We start from the raw sequence: 23597 nt of genomic DNA on the forward strand, positions 1-23597 counted from the left end.
TCTGAAACTAGATTGTGGCCCGATTCTAACGCATCGGGTATTCTAGAATATGCATGTCCCTGTAGTATATGGACAATGATGATTCCAGAATTCGCGGCAGACTGTGCCCGTCGCTGATTGGTTGAGGCAACCATTATGACATCTACGTCGATACTGTGCCTGTCGCTGATTGGTCGAGGCGAATTTGCGTCAGACTGTGCCCGTCGCTGATTGGTCGAGGCAACCTTTATGACATCATTGTCGCCATGCTGTGCCCATCGCTGATTGGTCGAGGCCTGGCGGCCTCGACCAATCAGAGACGCGGGATTTCCAGGACAGACAGACAGACAGACAGACGGAAAAACCCTTAGACAATTATATATATATAGATAATAGATACCCTTTAAGAATGACAATTTTCCTTATCGCAGGTCCTTAAATACAGTATTATATCTTTGCCATGAAGTCAGACAGAGACAACACATCACTTAGTTACTTAGCGAGCTTTTATTGAAGTGTTCGGGTGATCATAAGTTAATTTAATTCTTTAAAAAAAAATCAGAAATTGCTGTTTTCTTTGCAGTAGTTTGATCAGTACATGCGTTAATAGTTTTCAGGTAGAGCCAAAAGCTGCAATTTATGGCTGCTGGAATACTACAACTCCCAGTACGATAACAACATTACTTTACTTTGATTTGACTACTCAGAAATAAGCCTGAGCTTCCAACTGAAAAGACAAAAAAAAATAATATAGATGCCCCAATGGGCGGTGTTATACAATGCATCCTTCTATAGTATTTGTATATAAGATGAATCAGGTAAAGAGCGCTAGAATTGAAGTTGATCGATTTAATCGTAAAACGCATTCGCTGAAGATTCCGGGATTGTTCTGTAACTTCTAACACTTAAGGAACACCCTCTGTATTTCTTCCATCCCAACGTAGCTGTCAAAGTTGTAACGGCAGCTGTCAGAATTAATGCAACCTTTAAAAGAATAGTCTTCCTCTGTCTTATCTGTAGACACAAAACCAACAGACATCATTAGGGAAAATATCTTATGCCCGTGTTCCACATTCCGTGAACATAGTATCATTGTGACCGGAGTGGCACCCATTGCAAATAATCAAGTGTGCATAGGAGCGGTATACATTAATCGGTAGACTATTCAAGATTATAGGAGAAGATGATTTTTTTTTTTATTATTTTTCATGTAATGGAGGAAAAAGATAATTTGGTTGAGAAAAAGAATGTGCAGATCTTTATGAAAAATTTACTCACCCACATTCCTGATTTTTGCTCTATACTCCACACATCGGTTCATGGATCCAGTGCAGTTCATCTCCTTGTTAGTCTTACATTCCTCCAGAGTGCCGAGTCTGAAGCAAGATGGACATTTTACACCATTTGGGGTCGGATCCTCTTCGAAAACTAGAGAAACGCATTTAATTAGTATAGAAACTTGAATTCAGATCACCCAGTTGCTCAATGCTCATCCACCTGGGGCTTAGGTGGCCGGCGATCATAGCAAGTGAGTAAATCTGCTACATAGAGGCGATCTAATCATCGCCTCTATGAAGCAGAGCCAATTGACTTCTATCTCCCATGGAGACTATTGAAGCATGCCAAAAGTAAAAAGGAAATGTTTTTGAAAATATCAAAAAATCGAAAAGTTCAAATCACCCCCCCTTTTACCCCATTTAAAATAAAACAATAAAACTAAAATCAAGCGTACACATATTTAGTATTACCATGTTCTGAATCGCCTGATCTATCAATGATAAAAGGATTAACCGGATCGCTAAACTGCGTAGCGAGAAAAAAGTCAGAACGCCAGAATTAGGTTTTTTTGGTCGCCGAGACGTTGTATTAAAATGCGATAATGGGCAAGCAAAAGATCGTATCTTCATTCAAGTGGTATCATTAAAAACATCAGATCGGCATGCAAAAAATAAGCTCTCACTCAACCCAAGGTCACAAAAAATGGAGACGCCACGGGTATCATAATATGGCACCATTTTTTACAAAGTTTGGAATTTTTTTTCACCACTTAGATTAAAAAAGAACCTAGACATGTTTGGTGTCTATGAACTCGTAACGACCTGGAGAATCGTATTGGCAGGTCAGTTTTAGCATTTAGTGAACCTACCAAAAAAGACAAACAAAAAACAAGTGTGGGATTGCACTTTCCTTGCAATTTCACCGCACTTGGATTTTTTTTCCCGCTTTCTAGTACATGACATGGTAAAACTAATGATGTTGTTCTAAAGTACAACTCGTCCCGCAAAAACCAAGCCCTATTGATGGAAAAATAAAAAAGTTATGGCTCTGGGAAGAAGGGGTGTGAAAAACAAAAACGCAAAACCGAAAAAGCTCTCGGGGTTTAGGGGTTAATGCTGTCTTATAACAATTATCATACTAACACTTACTTTCATATTCCTGATTGTTGCATAAATCTCCAGTGCAGCAATATACATGAAATCGGAATTTCATCATTTCCACACTTCCTGTGCCTTTGGTTCCACACAAAGTTTCATTGGCACAGCCTTTATAAAATGACTTAAACAGCTTGTCACCTACAAAGTAAATAAAAATACATCACCGAACCAGAGCTGAAATGTCAAACTGTATTTTTGGTGAAAAGAAGAATTAAAGAGCCACTGCCATCAAACTTACTATCCTTGAAATATTTTGCAGTCACCGTGTTATACAGGACTGTGTACTTACAATTGCTCATTCTGCCTTTCTACTCAGTTAATTATTCTCTTTTCTCTGTTCTTTGTAGAAATAGGAAGTCTCTTTTCCTTGCATGAATCACTCCACTTTTCAACTTTTGACCCAGCTGATCCCTCTACCACTGCCAATGACTTCTGCAGTGATGGTGCATGCAGGAAAAAGAGACCTTCTGTTTCTACATAAAGCTTAGAAGGATTCAGCTAGTAAGTTGATGTCATAGACCTAATGGAAAAGAGAAGAATTAGCTAAGAGAAAAAGAAAAATGAGCAATTGTTAGTACACATTGCTATGTAATATGATGATTGCACTATATCAAAAGTATAAAACCTTTGATAGGAGAGCTATTTTAAGTTGTACTCACCAAAGCAAAAGTATTGAGAGACGATCATACATCGATCTCCAAGGCATTCAGTCTCAGACACCTCACATTTTGTGGAGTTAGGGCACATGCACGAATTGCATTTATATGAAAAGACTAGACAAGAAAAAAAGGAGACAATCCAGTGATATTACGTGGAAACAATCAGAAAGAGGAATTCATATTAACCCCTTCACCACCTCCGCCATAATAGAACTGCGGAGGTCGCTACCCTCCGTTTGACATGGGCTCCGGCGCTGAGCCCACATCTTTTCTGGCACAGAACAGCTATTTTGAACAGCTAACATGTGCCTGGAATTGCCGCGGGTGGAATCGCGATCCACCCGCGGCTATTACCTAGTTAAATGCCGCTGTCAAATTCAACAGCATTTAACGCACGCGTCCGACCATTGGGCCGGAAATCCTCCCACCAGTGACCCCTGTCGTATTATCGCGGGTCACCAGTGAGTTGGCATGACAACCAGAGGTCTCCTGGAGACAGCAATTCTGCTACATACAGGTGATTTGATCATCGCCTGTATGTAGCAGAGGAGATTGAGTTATGGCAGCTTCTAGTCTCCCATGGAGACTATTGAAGCATGCCAAAAGTAAAAAAGTAATGGTTTTAAAAATCTTAAGAAATTTAAAATATATAAAAGTTCAATGACAAAGAAGAGAAGGCAGCACTCACCGATCCTTAAAATGGTTTGTCCTTTATTCAGTCACATAATAAAACCTTTATGGCTCGGGGGGGGGGGTGGTGAAGATAGGAGTGTGAAGGCTCTAACGACAGCCGTTTCACACTGGTATAGCGCTTCTACGGGTCTGACCCGTAGAAGTCCTATACCAGTGCGAAACGGCCGTCGTCAGAGCCTGCACACTCCTATCTTCACCCTCCCCCCCGAGCCATGAAGGTCTTATTATGTGACTGAATAAAGGACAAACCATTTTAAGGATCGGTGAGTGCTGCCTTCTCTTCTTTGTCATATGGACTGCATTTCAATGTTTTTTCAGAGGAGCACCCGAGATCCGGGGGCTAAGCTTCAATGAGCATACTACGTGTTAGGTGCTTTGATCCAGTGAAGTCGGCGGTGCTCTCTACTATTTATCTTTTGACAGACACCAATATAAAAGTTTAAATCACCCCTCCTTCGCTCCACTCAAAATAAAACAATAAAAAAATCAAGCCTACACATTTGGTATTGCTGCATTCAGAATCGCCCGATTTATCAAATAAAAAAAGGATTAACCTGATCGCTAGACGGCATGGCGAGAAAAAAAGTCAAACCGCCAGAATTACTTTTTTCGGTCACCGTGACATTGTATTAAAATGCAATAACAGGCAATCAAAAGAATGTATCTGCACCAAAGTGGTATCATTAAAAACGTCAGCTTGGCATGTAAAAGAATAAGCCCTCACCCAACCCGAGATCACGAAAAATGGAGATGCTACGGGTCTCGGAAAATGGCACAATTTTTTTTTAGCAAACTTCGGATTTTTTTTCACCACGTGTTTGGTGTTTGTGAACTCATAATGACCAGGAGAATCATAATGGCAGGTCAGTTTTAGCATTTAGTGAACATGGTAAAAACAAATTTAAAAAGTTGTGAAATTGTACTTTTTTTGCAATTTCACCACGCTTGGAATATTTTTCCCATTTTTGAGTACACGACATGGTAAAACCAATGGTGTTGTTCAAAAGTACAACTTGTCCAGTAAAAAATATTGTCGTAAAAATGAAAAAGTTAAGGCTCTGGGAAGAAGGGGAACGAAAACCGGAAATTAAAATCGTAAAAGGGCGGGGTCTTGAAGGGGTTAAATGGGGAATATTCTGGTTGTAATTAAAATCATGTTTTTCATAACCAACCAGACTCAGACATTGGTCATTGTCAACATAACTATCATGACTCCACATTGACTTTAAGTTTTCACTCATAATGGTCTTAATTAATTTTTCCATGGACATGGTGTAAAGTGCTTGGAAAAATCACAGAATATTATTAAAGTTACCCAAATGACTTTTGTTATTTTCACGCCAGCAAGAAGCATCTGTGCCAAAATTGATTATGCCCCCCATCAAATTTAGTAAAGATGTCAGCATTCCTTTCTACTCCTTGACTAGGGTAGTCTTTCTGGCAAGGAAGCACACACAATATAGATTTTACACCAAATTCATTAATTGGCGTGTCTCTTAGTAAACAGAACCCTTAGGGTATGTTCACACTATGCGGTTTTTACCGCGGAACCGCCGCGATTTTGCCGCTTCGGGTCCGCAGCAGTTTTCCATGCAGGGTACAGTACAATGTTACCCTATGGAAAACAAAAACTGCTGTGCCCACATTGCGGAAAATCACGGGAAAAAACGCGCGGAATTGCTGCGGAAAAAAAGAAGGACCATGTCACTTCTTTGTGCAGAATCGCAGCGATTCTGCACCCATAGAAATGCATTGATCCGCTTACTTCCCGCATGGGGCTGTGCCCACCATGCGGGAAGTAAGCAGATAATGTGCGGGTTATACCCGGGGTGGAGGAGAGGAGACTCTCCTCCAGGCCCCCGGAACCATATTTGAGTAAAAAAAAAAAGAATTAAAATAAAAAATAATGCTATACTCACCTCTGAAGTCTCACCGCTGCACGCGGCCGTCCGGTCTCAGGTTTGCTGTGCGACTAGGACCTGCGGTGATGTCGCGGTCACATGACCGTGACGTCACAAAGGTCCTGGTCGCACAGCATCTTTGGAACCGGACCGCCGCCTGCAGCGCCGAGGAGATCGGGACGTCAGAGGGTAAGTATATAATTATTTTATTATTTTTAACATTACTATTGATGCTGCATATTGCTGCATATGCAGCATCAATAGAAGGGGTAAAATCCCGCAGCAGAACCCGCAGGACAAACCGCGATAAATCTGCAGGGATAACCGCAGCGGGTTTGCCCTGCAGATTTATCAAATCCGCTGCGGGAGAACCCGCAGGACAGGACGCAACGTGTGAATGTGGCCTTAATTAAGATTGGCTTGTGCAATGCAATCCTTAATCGGGCCCATAGACTTTAATCCAACACTGTAATAAACTTATGGAGCCAGATTAAAACTCATGTTTTTGCAGTCTATAAAGATCAGGTCAGTTCTCCATTTATCTGACACAAGTAGGAATCCCGAAGACAAGACATAAGAATTTATTTATAGTAGTTTATTACTAGAGATGGGCAGACACCTTGATGTTCAGGTCCAGCGCGTTCGGACGAAAAGTTAAAAAAAGTTTTGGTTCGGGTACCAGAATAGTACCAAGACACAAACCCAAATCCAGAACCAATTCACTTGAATGGGGGCCCCCAACATCCAGTGTTTGCCATGCTGTCATATGCTTGACAGTGTGGCAGACACGGCTTCTGATCAGCGGTAGAATCATCACCGCTGGTCACGGTTCCCAAGCTGTCAAATCACAGCGAGAGCGCACAGATGTGATTGGAGGTATAAAATTTACCTCCAGTCACTGGTGTCAGCTGATGGGTCTACTGCTCTCATCAGCCAACGCCTGCTCCCGATAATAACAGTGAAAGCAAGAGCGGCTGACAGGAGTATTCATCAGCCGGCGCCTGCACTGTAAATAAGTGGCATGGGTTCCCCTGTACGTTTGATAACCAGCCTGGCAAAACTGACAGCTGGGGTGCTGCAACCCTCAGCTATCAGGTTCAAAAAGGCTGGTTATCAAAAATAGAGGGTGTCCCCTCTCCGATTTTTTTAAATTATTTAAATAAATATTTTAAAATAAAAAGCTTGGGGTTCCCTCCATTTTTAACAACCAGCCTTGCTAAAGGGGACAGCTGAGGCAGGTATTCTCAGGCTGTTAAGTGGCCATGGACATTGGCCCCCCAGCCTAGAAACAGCAGCCCGCAACCACCAAGAAGAGGCACATCAATTAAATGCACCAATTCTGGCGCTTTGCCCAGCTATTCCCACTTTCCCTGTAGCGGTGGCAAGTAAGGTTCATATTTGTGGGGTTGATGTCACCTTTGTATTGTCAGGTGACATCAAGCCCACAGATTAGTAGTGGAGAGGCATTTATGCAATCTATATGTACTATACATATGCACATACTGTACATATAACAAATAAAATACACATAACCTTTAAAATTCATTGAAATGATCATTTGGTGTAAAATTTAAAATGTCATAAAACATTAAACAAACAAACATATTTTTGGGGTATTTGTGTCACAAAAATATTGATAAATGACAGTAATTTATATGCATCTCCAAACAATTTATCTTGCCTAAAACAAGTCTTCATATTGCCGTGTCAGCTTAAAAAAATGAAACTTTGAAACTTTGAACTAAGGTCATCACATTTACCAGAAAAGATCAAGATCTACACGACTTAGATTTTAATACTATTGAAAACCTGTCAAAAAATATGACAATGATGTACTGAAACGCCTTAATGTACTTTGTGTGTACGCTGCACTCGTCTTACCTGAGCCAACAAGAGCAGAGATCATGCAAAGGAAAGTGACCAGGTTCTTCATCGTGGATGATTGGTGGCTTTTCGGATTCTCTTCTGCTCGTCCTGTTGTCTGTGCACCGGGATCATATAAATACTCTTTAGAAAGGTAAGAAAATGATCATATCATTGGATGGAGAAGATCTCTCCCATCACACCATGGCACTCAAGACTTTCAAAGTTTTCTTGGCAGGACTTTATTCTCCCAGTAAAGTTTAAGATTCTGGCTCAATGCAACTATGACGTGATGGCTTATATTTTGTGGTGTTAAAGGTATTTGTTGATTTAATCAATCCACAAAGACAATATTTAACTGTCTGAAAATATCTCAAGAACATATATTTATATTCCCTGAGGAATTTTGGGTGGATTCATGTTGTCGGTGTGCAGAAGATTCTTATTGTTTGCTTCTCTTCTCGGATGGCTTAAATAAATTTCCAATGCTACACAATAGTTAAATTCAACATTTGATTTATTAATAATATAAAGGTGCTTCTCACAAAATTAGAATATCATCAAAAAGTTAATTTATTTCAGTTCTTCAATACAAAAAGTGAAACTCCTATATTCTATAGAGTCATTACAGAGTGATCTGTTTCACGTGTTTATTTCTGTTAATGTTGATGATTATGGCTTACAGCCAATGAAAACCCAAAAGTCATTATCAAATGCCGGGATTCTCCCGCTGCATGGGGTAAATACTAAGCCTTGCCTGCATCTGCGGTCTCCCATCCAGCTTTGTCCTCTGCAGGTGCTGCTGAGCACAGACGTTGGTCCCAACGTCTTGCTGAGGCTCATGCTATTTGTCTGGTTACTGCTGGCTCTTCAGCCAAGCCTATAGTAACCAGCGGTAGTCAGCGATGAGCGAACACTCTGGAGAATAAGTCCAGAAATCACCCTACTGAGCATGCTCACGATGTGCCGATGTCTCATTGGTGGTCAGTTGTCAGCTGCTCTGATGATGTGGCAGCTCCGGATTGGTCCACAGGCAAGGTCCGGTCCAATTGGACTTGAGCTTTACGTATAAAAGGCTCTCAGAGGCGCACGCCGGTGTGTTAGTATCAACCAAACCATTTTACATGTGTGTATGAGACACTGGAACAGCGTGGTCTATGTCAGCATTTGATCAGGGTCGGCGGTAAGCTGTTAGGATTCCGGCACCTCTGGAGAGGAACTGGCTGTTGTTTTTTTTTGCTGGCTGTGTGACCACTCTTTGCTATTTATCCCATTTGCAGGTTTCGATTCCCTGTGAGGTTAACAGTGGTCGTGTTTAGCTTCAAACCTACTTTGTTACTGTGTGTGAATGATATAGCTCTACTGCAGAGAATCTTTTTCATCACTGAGTGTGAGTGACACAGCTCTATTGCAGAGCATCTATTCTGTTTATGTGTGTGAGGGACACAGCTTTGTGTGCAGTTCTCTGAGTGACGTGTAACTTAGTGTGAGCTAGCAATCGCTCGCTGTGTGTTCCACCATTGTTCACATTAGCTGCAGTTTTACATCTCTGCACGGTGAATCCCAGGTTGTGACTGCACTCTTTATTAAATTTATTTACTGCAATCTGCCAACACTAACAATCTTTATCTCAGTAAATTAGAACACTTTATAACACCAGCTTGAAAAATTATTTTAAAATCAGAACTGTTGGCCTACTGAAATGTATGTTCAGTAAATGCTCTCAATTAGGGTTGAGCGAAACGGGTCGGCCATTTTCAGAAGTCGCCGACTTTTGGCAAAGTCGGGTTTCATGAAACCCGACCCGACCCCTGTGTGGGGTCGGCCATGAGGTCGGCGATCTTCTGAATCTGGTATCGGAATTCCGATACCGAGATCCGATATGTTTGCAATATCGGAAATCGGTATCGGAATCCATATTTAAGTGTAAAATAAAGAATTAAAATAAAAAATATTGCTATACTTACCCTCTGACGCGCCCTGGTACTAACCGGCAGCCTTCCTTCCTTAGAATCAGCGCGTGAATCATCCTTAGAAGATGTCGCGGCTTGTGATTGGTAGCGCGACCGCCCATGTGACCGCTCACGCAACCAATCACAAGCCACGACATCACCGAAGGTCCTTCAAGCGCTGATTCTTAGGAAGGAAGGCTGCCGGAAAGAAGCAGGGCGCGTCCGAGGGTGAGTATATTCCTATTAGTTATATACTCACCCTCGGACGCGCCCTGCTTCTTTCCGGCAGCGTTCCTTCCTAAGAATCAGCGCTTGAAGGACCTTCGGTGACGTCGCGGCTTGTGATTGGTCGCGTGAGCGGTCACATGGGCGGTCGATCGACCAATCACAAGCCGCGACGTCATCTAAGGTCTTTCACGTGCTGATTCTAAGGAAGGAAGGCTGCCGGTTAGTACCAGGGCGCGTCAGAGGGTAAGTATAGCAATATTTTTTATTTTAATTCTTTATTTTACACTTTAATATGGATCCCAGGGCCTGAAGGAGAGTTTCCTCTCCTTCAGACCCTGGGAACCATTAGAAACTCAATGCACTGCATTGGGTTTCGTGTTTCGGCCGACCCCGACCCCGACTTTTCTATACGATTGGCCGATTTCACTCGACCCGACTTTTGAGAAAGTCGGGTTTCGTGAAACCCGACCCGATCCTATAAAAGTAAAAGTCGCTCAACCCTACTCTCAATAATTGCTCAGGGTTGCTTTTGCATCAATTACTGCATAAATGTGGTGTGGCATGGAGATGATCAGCCTATGGCACTGCTGAGGGGTTATGGAAGCCCAGGTTGCTTTGATAACAGCCTTCAGCTCGTCTGCATTGTTGGGTCTGGTGTCTCATCTTCCTCTTGACAATACTCTATAGATTCTCTATGGGGTTAAGATCAGGCGAGTTTGCTGCCAATCAAGCACAGTGATATTGTTGCTTTTAAACCAGGTATTGGTGCTTTTGGCAGTGTGGACAGGTGCCAAGTCCTGCTGGAGAATGAAATTTCCTTTTCCAAAAAACTTATTAGCAGATTGAAGCATGAAGTGCTCTAAAATTTTCTGTTAGATGGCTGCGCTGACTTTGGTCTTCATAACACACAGTGGACCTACACCTGCAGATGACATGGCTCCCCAAACCACCACTGACTGTGGAGACTTCACACTAGACCTCCGGCAGCTTGAGTGGCTGACACAAGGAATGCGACACTTGTAGCCCACGTCCTGGATACGTCTGTGTGTGGTGGCTCTTGAAGCAATGACTCCAGCAGCAGTCCACTCTTCGTGAATCTTCCACAAATTTTTGAAAGGCCTTTTCTTAACAATCCTTTCCAGGCTGCGGTTATCCCGGCTGCTTGTGCATCTTTTTCTACCACACTTTTTCCTTTCACTCCACTTTCCATTAATATGCTTAGATACAACACTCTGTGAACAGCCAACTTCTTTAGCAATGACCTTTTGTGTCTTCCCCTCCTTGTGGAATGTGTCAATGACTGCCTTCTGGACATCTGTCAAATCATCAGTCTTCCCCATGATTGTGGAGCCTACTGAAAGGGACCTTTTTTAATGCTTAGGAAGCCTTTGCATGTGTTTTTGTGTTTTTGTTAATTATTCTAATTTACTGAGATAATGACTTTTGGGTTTTCATTGGCTGCAAGACATAATCAACAACATTAACAGAAATAAACACGTGAAATAGATCACTGTGTTGTGAGAAGCACCTGCATCTTTGTTGGGTTTGGATCTTAATGTTTCTGATAAAACCCCCAACCTTGAAATAGAGTTAAAAAAAATTATGGCCAAATCTATGTGAAGCTATCTATTTATATAAGTACCTTAAATTGTCTGTCATCCACTTCTGTCTGGACGTCCTCGAATCCCGCAATCCCCCGCGTCGCACCAGAAGTGATGGCCCTTGCGCAGTACCACCATCGGGTCATCACCAGAGCCCCCCTGCTGGGACTCCCCCACTGCAGGAATTCCACACCACAAGGACCCCTCCCCACTGCTGGGATCCAGGCCCCCACTGGGAACCCGACCACCGCTGGGATCCCAGCCTCTGCTGGAATCCAGACCACCGCTGGGATCCAGGCTGCCCCTGGGATCCAGACCACCGGGGCACCCTCCCAGCCGGGCAGCAGTAGGAAAATGATTCACTGCACAAGCGCAGTAAATCAGACCGCCATCTTTGTAGAGGCAGCTGGCACACGAGAAACAGAGAATACACAGGGAGCAGACAGCTCAAATGAGAGAACATATGATGAAAGAAGACAGCACAGGAAGAGGAGAGAGAGAGAAGACAAGGGGGAGAGCACATGTGGTAGACAGGTCAAAGAAGAGAGAACATGAGAGACAACACACAGGAAGGAGAGACAGTGCACAGGGCAGAGACAGGACTGGTCAGAGGAGAGAGCACAGAAAGGAGAACTCAGCACATGGTGGAAAGAGAGAGTGGATAGGTGGGTGAGCGCTTGGGGATGAGAGATTCTCAGTACTGCAAAGCCTCCATCTAGTATACATATAAACCTACAGTATGATTTGCAAAAAAAACCCAACATTTTGAAATAATCACCAATTATGCTGAACCCGGCTGGAACTCCCACCAGGTCCCAGAGCAATGTAGAAGTTGAAGAAGCCAAGGCACAAAAAAGGCAGATTGTTGTTAAAAATATTGTTAATTATTCCTTGTCAATTAAAAAACAAAAACAGGAAGACACAGCAGGTAACGTTCAGTCATAATTGCCCCTTATCAAACCAAATCTGTATGAATTTTCCTCTGGGATTGAAAAAGGCCAATTATGGCTGAAACGCTGCCTGCTGTGTCTTCATGTTCTTGTTTTTTAATTGACATGAAATAAAAAAACAAGTTTTGCTTACCAAAAATCTGTTGTTTTGGTGCTTCGGCTTTCCTGAAACTCTATAAAATGATAAAAAAAAATTAGCTTTCATCAAAACACCTCCTCAAAAAATAATAAATAATTAAAAAGAAAAATAAATAAATATTAGGCGTCGGGATTCTTCCTCTGCACAGGATTGATCCCAAAGCCTTATCTTCCTCTGCTGTCTCTCATTTAGCTTTGACAACAGTGGATGCTGCTCAGCAAAGATGAAGATATTGGTCTCGTCATCAGACTCGGGCTGTGCGCATTGTTACTGCTGCCTCTCCAGGTTCAGCTATGGTAACTAATAAGAGACAGCTGTCATTACTGAGACTAAGTCCAGGATTCATTCTACTGAGCATGCTTGTGAGGTGACGATCTCTCATTGGTGGTCTGTCATCAGCTGCTCAGGTCCTGTACTGGTTCCGGATTGGCCAGCGAGCAAGGTCTTGTCTGATTGGCACAATCTATAAAAGGATCTTTGGCACGCCCGTCGGTGCGCTAAGATCATTTATGTTTTGTGAGTGTGTGGAACCTAACGGTAGTGTGGACTTGTTTGCGTGTGATCAGGGCTGGCGTATAGCCTTTAGAATTCTGGAACCTCCGGAGAGGAGTTTGATTGAATTCAGGGCAGATGTTAAGCCTTTAGAATTTCCACACCTCCGGAGAGGAGTTTGTGTGCGTACACGCGCTGTGTTTGTGTCCACTACCTGTTCCCTTGCCCCAGTGAGGGTAGCATCATCCTGTGAAGTTAACAGGGTTCGTGTTTAGCGCCATATCTGCTCTGTTACTGTGTGTGATTGACACATTCTTGTGTGCTATACACTGAGTGACATTTAACTCAGTGCGAGCTAACTAGCGCTCGCTGTCTTGTTCCGCCATTGTTCATCCTAGCTGCAGTTTTCTATCTCTGCACGGTGGACCACGGGTTGCGATCGCACTTCATCTTAATTTATATTTAGTGCGATCCGCCAACCCTAACATCCAGTACATTAGGTTGTGGTTTTCTGTTGATATTTTTACAATTTAGTTTATATATGCATTTGTTTTTGTCTGATGGATATCTCATATTGTTATGGCACAAATTTGTGCCTTCGTTCATTAGTCATCACTCAATATTGGAGTATGTTTATTCCACTATTTTAATATAGACACTGGTTGGGGACTTTTTTCGAAAAGGTACAGGTCGGTTGGAAAGTGCTGGTTGAACAAAAACCTTATTTTATACCATCGAGGATTCTTCATTCCCACAATTGCAGCCCAGGTACCATGATATTTCCACTGAAGTGAACAATTTGCGTAACATCAGTTTAATCTTAGATATTTTGACCTTCCGTAAAATGACACAGGGACAGCACATTGCCTAGTGAGCATTTACTGAAGTGTTCAGATAATCACATACCGTATTAAAATAAATCTTAGGAAATCATCAGAAATGTATTGGTTTTATTTCAGCATTCGGAACAATTTATGGGTTTACAGGTTTTAGCTAGACTAATGTTATACAATTTATAGCTCCTGGGATACAAAAACTACCAGTATAACATATGTGAAGATGTTGCACACTTCAAAAAGTAATGTTTTTTTTACATCTTAGTCTTTAATAAAGTCCCACAACTCCCGTATGCAAAGCCAAGAAATAATATGGAACATGTTATACATTGTATAGTTCTATAACATTTGTGATTCCAAAAATAAAAAAAAAACAATAAATTGAATCTTTAATCATTAGATTATTCAATTTTATGAAAGGATCAGTACAGTTCAGGAGAATTCTTTTTTTTTCTGTAATCGCAATAGAGCCGCCAAAGATTGCTTTGCAGGCAGCACCAGTAATACAACCTTTAACAGAATATTTCTTACTTGTGACACCTGTAGACACAAAAACAACATCAATCATTAGGAAAAAAATGTTGTACTAGCCATATTCTAATTACTTCATGCAGAAACATTTCTTTATTACACTATTATATGCTTTATTTTTTATTGTATCTGTACTGAGTAATAAAATGTCCGAAATACTTTGCTCACCAAAAACTATTGCTTCCGCCCTATACTCAAAACATCTGTCCATGGCTCCAGTGCACTCCACCATGTGGTGACCCTTACATTCTTCCACAGTTTCCGTACAGTAGGCGGATGGACATAGTTTACCATTTGGTGTTGGATCATCTGTAGGAACTGGAGAAATAAATACAATTGTTTGCATTAAATATTATCGTTTAGTTATGACTCAAGGTCAAGAAATTGTTAATACCATTCTTTTATGTGGCCACTTCTTTATGATTTTGGTTCCAATTCTCTACCAAGTAAAAACAAATGAAGAATAATTGTCACGGATCCCTTCTCCATGGCGTCACTTATTCGTCACGTGCCTGCTCTCACACGTGAACTTGGGGTTGTGCCTGCAAGGGTTAATCTATCTCCCCACTCTCAGTCCCAGCATTCAACCTCTGTCCTGTGCTGTAATGGGAGCATAAATCACACACCAACCCAGGCCACACACCCGCTCATATGCGCTGCCACCAATCATCGAATACACAGGCGATGAGTCCTGGAACTAATAATACTAATAAAAATATGTCTATCACTCATAAGGCTCACACACCTTTTGACTATGGATTCCTTTAGAACATTCAAGGTTCAACTTGTTAAAGTTTTATACTTTAATAGCAAAAAGTTCAATGCTTACAATAAGAAAAAGGTATAAAAATACGATAATAAAAAGACATACAACTTATGCAAACAATGTCAAAATAAATAGGAGAAAACTTACAGAAATCATCTAACTGGTAGTTTGCATACTGCTCCCTGAGGTGGGGGGGGGGATTTGGAAAACATCAGCTTCTCAGGCTGCCCTCACATGTGAACATATGTCGGAGCATATCCATATAAGAATATAATATATTTAACTGACCATGAAATTTGTCAGTAAAATCAAGGACTCTTAGGATGCATGTGAAAAATTAGAACAATTAGAGTCACCCAATGATATAAATAATTCAAGATAATTTATTAACCAAAATAACAAAGATTACAATAATAAGTACTCATATACCGTAGATAAAAATAAGCAAGTACATCTAACAATAATAGATACAGCAGAAGGACAGAGGTAAAAAAAATCCCATAGAGACCCACTGATGTTAAGGTTCGACCAAAGGGGTACAAGTTAATTGAACAGCCATGACGGCCCCCCGAAGAAGCCTACGCGAAACGCGCGTAGGGGATGCGTGTCCCTTGACTCACGGCGACCAAGATGGGTGAGAACTAATCTTATTGGCCATACTACTTGCTGCACTTTAGGAGCTGAGATATACACATCTACTTTGTGGCATGGCTGTTCAATTAATTTGTACCCTTTTGGTCGGACCTTAACATCAGTGGGTCTCTATGGGATTTTTTTACCTGTGTCCTTCTGCTGTATCTATTATTGTTAGATTTACTTGCTTATTTTTATCTATATGAGTACTTATTTTTGTAATCTTTGTTATTTTGGTTAATAAATTATCTTGAATTATTTATATCATTGGGTGACTCTAATTGTTCTAATTTTATACAAGTAAAAACAAAGTATGAGCCAAACACACAAGCAGCACAAATCTTTCGACTCGACTATTCAATTTTTTTTTTTTGCTTTTGTTTTTGCTTTTTCTTCCCCTTCCTCCAAGAGCCATTGCTTTTTTTTCTTTCGTCAATAAAGCCATGTGAAGAATTGTTTTTTTTTCGAGGTGGCTTTTACTTTTTAATAACATCATTAATTGTATCATGTGATGCACTAGAAAGTGGGAAAAAAAATTCCAAGTGAGTTGAAATGGCAAAAAAAGGGCAATTCCAACTTTATTTGCCTTGTTCACTGTATGGTAAAACTGTCTTGGCAATATGATTCTCTAAGTCAATACAATTACCACATTTTTTTTTCATTTAAGTTGTAAAAAAAAGTTTAGAAATTTGTAAAGAAAAATAAATTCACTTCTATCACCATTTTTCGAGACCCGTAACATTTTAATTTTTCAGGATATGGGGCTGTGTGAGGGCTTATTTATTTTTTGCACCCTGAGCTGATATTTTTATTGATACCATTTTGGGGTAGATATGATTTTATTGCAATGTTGAGTTGGCCAAAAATGCACAATTCTGGTGTTTTTATGGTTTTTATACTAACACTGCTTACTAATCGGATTCATTTATTTTATATTTTGATAGATATTACTTTTCAAATGTAGCGATACCAAATATGTGTAGCTCTAACTTTTTTTTGTTTTATTTTTAATAGGGAAAAAGGGGGAAGGTCATCAACAGACAGCGGGATTAACCAGTCTAAGAGCCACGGCCAGAGCTCCGATCCACCAGCGGCTGTTAGAGGCACAAGATGGCTGGTTCAAAGGTGTGGGCTCCCAATGAAAGCCTGCATCAAATTCGGGGACACTACGTATGACGTACAAGTATGTCAAAGATCGTGAAGGGGTTAAACTTGAGAGGTCTATCCGACAACAATAACTAGGTCGGTACAGCATTTAAGCCTATGAACAAGAATATTTGTCTTGTGGTATTGCTACAAGTCTCAGTCAGGTTACAGATCTCCTGACCCAACCAGCCTTGTCTCCTCCTAGGAATCTGTTGATTTGAGTCAGAAGACCGGTGGTCAAATAAATATGGTGTCTATATTGTCCTGTAAATCACCACATTGACTGTGATCTACTCACTAGTTAAATATTACTCTACGATAAGCGACAATTTGTCACTCACGATAATATCCATCAGTGTTGCACAAGTTTCCAGAGCAGCAATTTGCATAAAATCGATATATAACACGTTCATAGCGTACTGAACCCTGGAGACCACAAATAGATTCGTTGGCACAGCCTTTATAGATTGACTTCAAAAATGTTCCATCTATAAGAGAAGTAAATAGACATCATGAAACCTGAATTGAGGTGGTGATACTTTTGTTTAAAGGAAGAGTTGAGTTTTACTCACTCATGTAAATGTATTGGCAGACGTTCATACATCCGGCTGCGAGACATTCAATCTCAGACACATTACATGTGGTGGAGTTATAGGACACACCCGACATACATCTATTGGAAAACACTGGAAACAAGAGGTGACAATCTAATAATATTAAATAAAGACAGTCAAAAAGGGGGAATTCAAGTGAAAAGGTGAATATTTTAGTTGTTATGAGAACCATATTTTTCATATTTGTAGTCAACGAGACTCGAGATGAGCTTTAAGTCCCACTTGTACTTTATTGAAACTGACCCGTTTTTTTTTAGAAATATCTCTTATAGGGCATGCTTTTACTCCATAAAATTTCACAAGTGTACCATTTTTTACATAACGCACAATACGGTAACAACATCATGGCTCCGAAAAAATGTCTCAATTTGTATTTCACATTAGCAAATACTTGCTGAAAATGAAGTGGAAGCAATACATTAAAGTTGCCGACTATGTGTATATGCTGGAACCTTTGGAGCTCGAAATTTCTGGGACTTCTAGTGTTGACGGACTTTCTCTATTCTTACCTGAGCCGACAAGAGCAGAGATCACGCAAAGCAAAGCGACCAGGTTCTTCATCGTGGATGATTGGTGGCTTCTCGGATTCTCTTCTGCTCGTCCTGTTGACTGTACACCGGGATCATATAAATGCTCTATAGAAAGATAAAGAAACTACAGTATTATGGGATAGATGGAGTCTATCCTATGGCACCATGGCACGCTATTATTTCCAAAGTAAATTATCCACTCGGCAAAGGTTAAAGTTCTGGCACAAAACAACAATGACGTGATGACGAGGAGTCCAGAATATCTGTCAATTTGATCTTGCCAAAAAGAGAATGCCGCGTCTTGTTTGTTTTTTGGGCAACTTTTATTATCTTAAAATATCTCTAGGAAATGTATTTGAGTGGATTTATTTGGTTTGTGTGCACAATCTTCTTATTCTTGACTTCTCTTTCAGAACTAAATTTCCAGTAGTTAACAATATATTTCTTTTCTTATTCAAACGGCGCCAAAATCCTGTTTTTTGATTAATTCATAAAATAAAGTCTGGAGGAGAATACTGAACCTTGGGAGCTACTAGTTGTGAAAGTCTAGATAGAATAAAAAGTGGTACCAAGAGAATGTAGAACGAGTATTTTATTCTTGAAAGTTATTTAAAGGTAAAAAAAAACAGCAAAAAGTCATGAAATGGGAGGTAAAGAGGCCATACGTCACGTTTCAAGGCTGGACCGGTGTCTTCATCAGGCGTCATAATATTAATTCGTAGAATACTTATAAAGGGGTTGGAGCTGTTTTACTGATCCATAGCTTAGAAAGGGTTTATCTATTGTAGTGATTGTGAGATTGTTCCATTGTTATTTCATTTTTTGCATTATTTCAAACCCTTTTGTGTTGTGTTTATTTACAAAAATAATCAAAAACCTGCAGAAAATATGGACGATAACGTGCAGATTGTTAAATTTGAAAATTTCTGTTTCGCAAAAAGAATATTATACCTCTCAAATTGTTAGTTACAAAATGTTACCACCTTATCTTCTGTATTTTAGCATTACTTTTTTTTTTCATTTAGTTTATTTTTAGGATAATTACACAAATAAAACGTTGATATTTTTCAAGACATTTTTTTCCATATGATGATGCCTGTAATGTGCTGTGAAATAAGATGGTCCCTTATAAGCAAACCATAATAAATAAACACAAAAGAATATTATAAAAATTATTTTTTTTAGGCAACAATCCAGTTCCGATGTTATTTTTAGAAGGGTATAAAATATAAAACCATGCCACCACCTCAGAAAAAAATCACCGTAATTTAATAATTGCACTTGTTGTATTTAAAATATAATCTATTTATTTTGTTAAACTTTTAGATTTTTCAAAATAAGTTAAGCAGTCTTATTATGTAACTATTGTTACACAAACTGCTCCTCGTGACTAGTGATGAGCGAATATACTCGTTACTCGAGTTTTGTCGAGCGCGCTCGGGGGTCCTCCGAGTAATTTTTAATGCTCGGAGATTTCGTTTTTCTTGCCGCAGATGAATGATTTACATCTGTTAGGCTTCTTTCACACTAGCGTCGGAATCTCCCCGTCGCAATGAGTCGGGGAGAGATTCCGACGCTAGCGTTTAACGCTTTGCACAATGGGTGCAGCGGATGCATTTTTCCGGGGCATCCGCTGCCCCATTGTAAGGTGCGGGGAGGTGGGGGCGGAGTTCCGGCCGCGCATGCGCGGTCGGAAAAAGCGGTCTGTCGGGAGAAAAAAACGTTACATGTAGGGGTTTTTTTTCCCGACGGTCCGCCAAAGCACGACGCATTTGTCGCAAGACGGATGCGAAGTGTGCAAATCCGTCGCAAATGCGTCGCCAATAGAAGTCTATGGGGAAAAAACGCATCCTGCAAGCACTTTTGCAGGATGCGTTTTTTCTGCAAAACGACGCATTGTGACGGATTTACAAAAAACACTAGTGTGAAAGTACCCTTAGCCAGCATGAGTACATGTGGGGGTTGCCTGGTTGCTAGGGACGGTGTGCACAAGATTCTCATCATTTGTGTCTGTTCTCGGACGGCTAAAATAAATTTCCAACACTAAATGCCATTTTAATTCAATGTCTGATTTATTCAAAATATATATTTGCAGGGTTTGGATCTCAATGTTTCAGATAAAACCCTGGCACTAAAATAGAGATAAAAAAAATTGTGGACAAATCTGCGTAAAACTAAATAGATATACACCTATAAATGGTAAAAAAAAAAAAAAAAAAATAACATTTTGAAATAATCACCTTTTACCCTTTTTCTTATTATCATTTATAGAATAGAATGCAACAATAAAAAAAAAGCAATTGTCGCACCTTCGTCTATAAAATGATATGTTAAAAAAATTGCATTCATCCAAACGGCTCCTCGAAAAATAATAAATCAACAAAAATCAACATAAATGATAAAAAATATATGATTAAATAAATAATATTAAAAGAATAAATAATAAAAACAAAATGCGAAAATAAAAGCATAAATAATTAACCCCTTCATGACCTTGAGATTTTTTGTTTTTCCGTGTTCGTTTTTCACTCCCCTCATTCCCAGAGCCATAACTTTTTTATTTTTCCGTCAATTTGGCCATGTGAGGGCTTATTTTTTGCGAGACGAGTTGTACTTTTGAACGACATCATTGGTTTTAGCATGTCGTGTACTAGAAAACAAGAAAAAAATTCCAAGTGCGGTGAAATTGCAAAAAAAGTGCAGTCCTGCACTTGTTTTTTGTTTGGCTTTTTTGCTAGGTTCATTACATGCTAAAACTGACCAGACATTATGATTCTCCAGGTCATTACGAGTTCATAGACAGCTAACATGACTAGGTTATTTTTTACCTAAGTGGTGAAAAATTTTTCCAAACTTTGCTAATAAAAAAAAAAAAAAAAAAAAAATTTGCGCCATTTTCAGATACCCGTAGCTTCTCCATTTTTCGTGATCTGAGGTTGGGTGAGGGCCTATTTTTTTGCGTGCCGAGATGACATTTTTAATTATAGTATTTTGGTGCAGATACGTTCTTTTGATCGCCCATTATTGCATTTTACTGCAATGTTGCGGCAACCAAAAAAACGTAATTCTGGCGTTTCGAATTTTTTTCTCGCTACGCTGTTTAGCGATCAGGTTAATGCTTTTCTTTAATTGATAGATCGGGCGATTCTGAATGCGGCGATACGAAATATGTGTAGATTTGTTTTTTTTTATTGATTTATTTTGATTGGGGCGAAAGGGAGGTGATTTAAACTTTTATATTTTTTATATTCTTTCCACATTTTTTTTTTACTTTTTTTTTAACTTTTGCCATGCTTCAATAGCCTCCATGGGAGGCGATTCTGCCCGCGCCTATTATGGGCACATGTCAGCTGTTCAAAACAGCTGACATGTCCCGGCTTTGATGCGGGCTCACCGCCGGAGCCCGCATCAAAGCGGGGCTTCTGACTTCGGACGGTACTATCCCGTCCGAGGTCAGAAAGGGGTTAAATAATAAAAAAAAAATGAAAAAAAAAATAATACCAATGAAAGCTTCAACTTATCAGACAAAAAGCCAAGCTTTCACACTGCTCCATCCTCTGAAAAATGAAAAAAAAAAAAAAGTTTTGGATGTCTGAAAATAGAAATAGAAAAACAATTTTTAAAAGTTATTTTATTATGCAAAAGTAGCAAAATATTTAATATATGTTTGTTATATATAAAAATGATCACCAACATAGTAAAATATTTAAAATAAAACAAACAAAAAGAAAAAGACCATGTAAAATTGTTGTCTCTCTTTTCCAAAGTTTCTCAACACAATTGAGTGCAATTACAAGAAAAATAACAAGCTTTCATAAAGCTCATGAAATCTCGTTTTTAATGGTCTTACCATGTAATAAAAAAGACACGGACAGTAAATGATGTATACAAATTTTGTCCTGCAAGAGATGAAATCAGTAACACTGTGTGAGACTGTTCTTATACGCAAAGGGTTAGTTGCAATATGCAAATAGCAACTTGGACAATTGCCACATTTGTGGTTTCCCTTTGGATTATGCTTTCTTAACCAAAGCCTTTTTGGATTCCGGTCAGACGCCTCTCACGTAGCCAAATCAGATCTCACACTTTGCACTGACGAGGGGCTCTACCCCGAAACACAGTGTCATCAAATTGAGATCTGGTTTGGCTCTTATCCTAAGTCTTGTGACGGCTCATTAAAGGGTTGACATTGACTGTTAGGATTGCTACTTCCGATAGGTGACACTAGAGTTCTAGCCCTCTTCCTTTGTGAAGAGACAATTTACATATTTCCCAGAGGAGCATTGCAGCTTTAAGTCTTCTCATCTTGGCATGTTTCACTCTCCACAAGGAAAAACAATACTTCTTGGATCCCGGTCAGACGCCTCACACAGCCAAATCAGATCTCATGCTTTGCACTGTCGAGCGGGCAAAGTCTCCTGAATACCTTGAGTGCTGTTTCTTGGCTTTCTGGCATCACCACTTTGGTGGATTAAGCCGGTTGCAGCTTTTGGGAGATAGCCAGGAGGATTTGGGAAGGAGATCCTAGGACCTGTGGATGATGGTAGTCCGACTTCAATTCTCTGGGAATTGTGGATGATGGTAGTCCGATTTCAATTCTCTGGAAATGGTGATAGCTAGGTCAAAAAATGGATTCAGGATTAACATCGCTGAAGATAACAAGTTGCATTTTTCTCTGGGGATATTTGGACAGCATGGTGTTTTATGACATCCTGAACATTCAGAAGTCTGATATAATATGCCTGCAGGAGATCGAGAGGCAAGGTAGGTATGGGCTGGTGCTATCTTCTATGGCTGCTTGCCAAGAATTTGTTTACTGCCCTGAAAAATAGAATTGCAAATCCTTTGCTGGGAGGTCTTACCTTTACTGTGCTGTCCTCTAAAGGTACCGTCACACTCAGCAACTTTAGAACGATAACGATAGCGATCCGTGACGTTGCAGCGTCCTGGATAGCGATATCATTGTGTTTGACACGCAGCAGCGATCAGGATCCTGCTGTGACATCGCTGGTCGGAGCTGAAAGTCTGGAACTTTATTTCGTCCCTGGATCACCCGCTGACATCGCTGGATCGGCGTGTGTGACGCCGATCCAGCGATGTGTTCACTGGTAACCAGGGTAAACATCGGGTTACTAAGCGCAGGGCCGCGCTTAGTAACCCGATGTTTACCCTGGTTACCATTGTAAATGTAAAAAAAAAAACACTACATACTTACATTCCGGTGTCTGTCGCGTCCCCCGGCGTCAGCTTCCCTGCTTTACAGCCGGCGCTTACACAGTGCAGGGAAGCTGATGCCGGGGACGTGACAGACACTGGAAAGTAAGTATGTAGTGTTTTTGTTTTTTTTTACTTTTACAATGGTAACCAGGGTAAACATCGGGTTACTAAGCGCGGCCCTGCGCTTAGTAACCCGATGTTTACCCTGGTTACCCGGGGACTTCGGCATCGTTGGTCGCTGGAGAGCGGTCTGTGTGACAGCTCTCCAGCGACCACACAACGACTAAACAGCGACGCTGCAGCGATCGGCATCGTTGTCTATATCGCTGCAGCGTCGCTTAATGTGACGGTACCTTAAGGGGGATATCCCACTTGTAGATTTCATGCACAACCCTTTTGTTTGCCTGGATGACATTATTTTATTTTAAAAGA

General features: G+C 40.4%; 2 protein-coding genes across 3 annotated transcripts; both read right to left on the bottom strand.

Moving 5' to 3' along the window:
* Positions 1–467: 467 nt before the first annotated feature.
* Positions 468–7742, bottom strand: LOC138651991 (protein RoBo-1-like). Its single transcript, XM_069742661.1, has 5 exons — positions 7549–7742; positions 3074–3187; positions 2406–2552; positions 1258–1407; positions 468–993 (listed from the first exon to the last, which is right to left on the bottom strand). Exons 1-5 carry the CDS (start codon positions 7598–7600, stop codon positions 878–880), a joined length of 579 nt encoding a protein of 192 aa, XP_069598762.1. The 5' UTR covers positions 7601–7742; the 3' UTR covers positions 468–877.
* Positions 7743–13826: 6084 nt separating this feature from the next.
* On the bottom strand, positions 13827–18063 carry LOC138651213 (phospholipase A2 inhibitor and Ly6/PLAUR domain-containing protein-like). Of its 2 annotated transcripts, XM_069741249.1 has the most exons (5): positions 17928–18063; positions 17377–17490; positions 17146–17292; positions 14428–14577; positions 13827–14268 (listed from the first exon to the last, which is right to left on the bottom strand). In XM_069741249.1, exons 1-5 carry the CDS (start codon positions 17977–17979, stop codon positions 14051–14053), a joined length of 681 nt encoding a protein of 226 aa, XP_069597350.1. In that variant the 5' UTR covers positions 17980–18063; the 3' UTR covers positions 13827–14050. The 2 variants fall into 2 exon arrangements, with proteins under 2 accessions (XP_069597350.1, XP_069597351.1); XM_069741250.1 differs by lacking the exon at positions 17377–17490 and having other exon boundaries at positions 13842–14268.
* Positions 18064–23597: the final 5534 nt, after the last annotated feature.

The sequence above is a fragment of the Ranitomeya imitator genome, chromosome 10, assembly GCF_032444005.1.
Source record: "Ranitomeya imitator isolate aRanImi1 chromosome 10, aRanImi1.pri, whole genome shotgun sequence".
Lineage (NCBI taxonomy): Eukaryota > Metazoa > Chordata > Amphibia > Anura > Dendrobatidae > Ranitomeya > Ranitomeya imitator.

Excerpts from the sequence above, each read along its gene's own strand:
- LOC138651991 (XM_069742661.1), bottom strand. The coding sequence starts at position 7,600 with ATGAAGAACCTGGTCACTTTCCTTTGCATGATCTCTGCTCTTGTTGGC. Across the intron at positions 2,553-3,073 it reads CTCTCAATACTTTTGCTTTG|GTGACAAGCTGTTTAAGTCA; the intron begins GTGAGTACAACT and ends TTTACTTTGTAG. Across the intron at positions 994-1,257 it reads AGCAAAAATCAGGAATGTGG|ATAAGACAGAGGAAGACTAT; the intron begins GTGAGTAAATTT and ends TTGTGTCTACAG.
- LOC138651213 (XM_069741249.1), bottom strand. The coding sequence starts at position 17,979 with ATGAAGAACCTGGTCGCTTTGCTTTGCGTGATCTCTGCTCTTGTCGGC. Across the intron at positions 14,578-17,145 it reads CAACACTGATGGATATTATC|TTCCTACAGATGATCCAACA; the intron begins GTGAGTGACAAA and ends TTATTTCTCCAG. Across the intron at positions 14,269-14,427 it reads GGCGGAAGCAATAGTTTTTG|GTGTCACAAGTAAGAAATAT; the intron begins GTGAGCAAAGTA and ends TTGTGTCTACAG.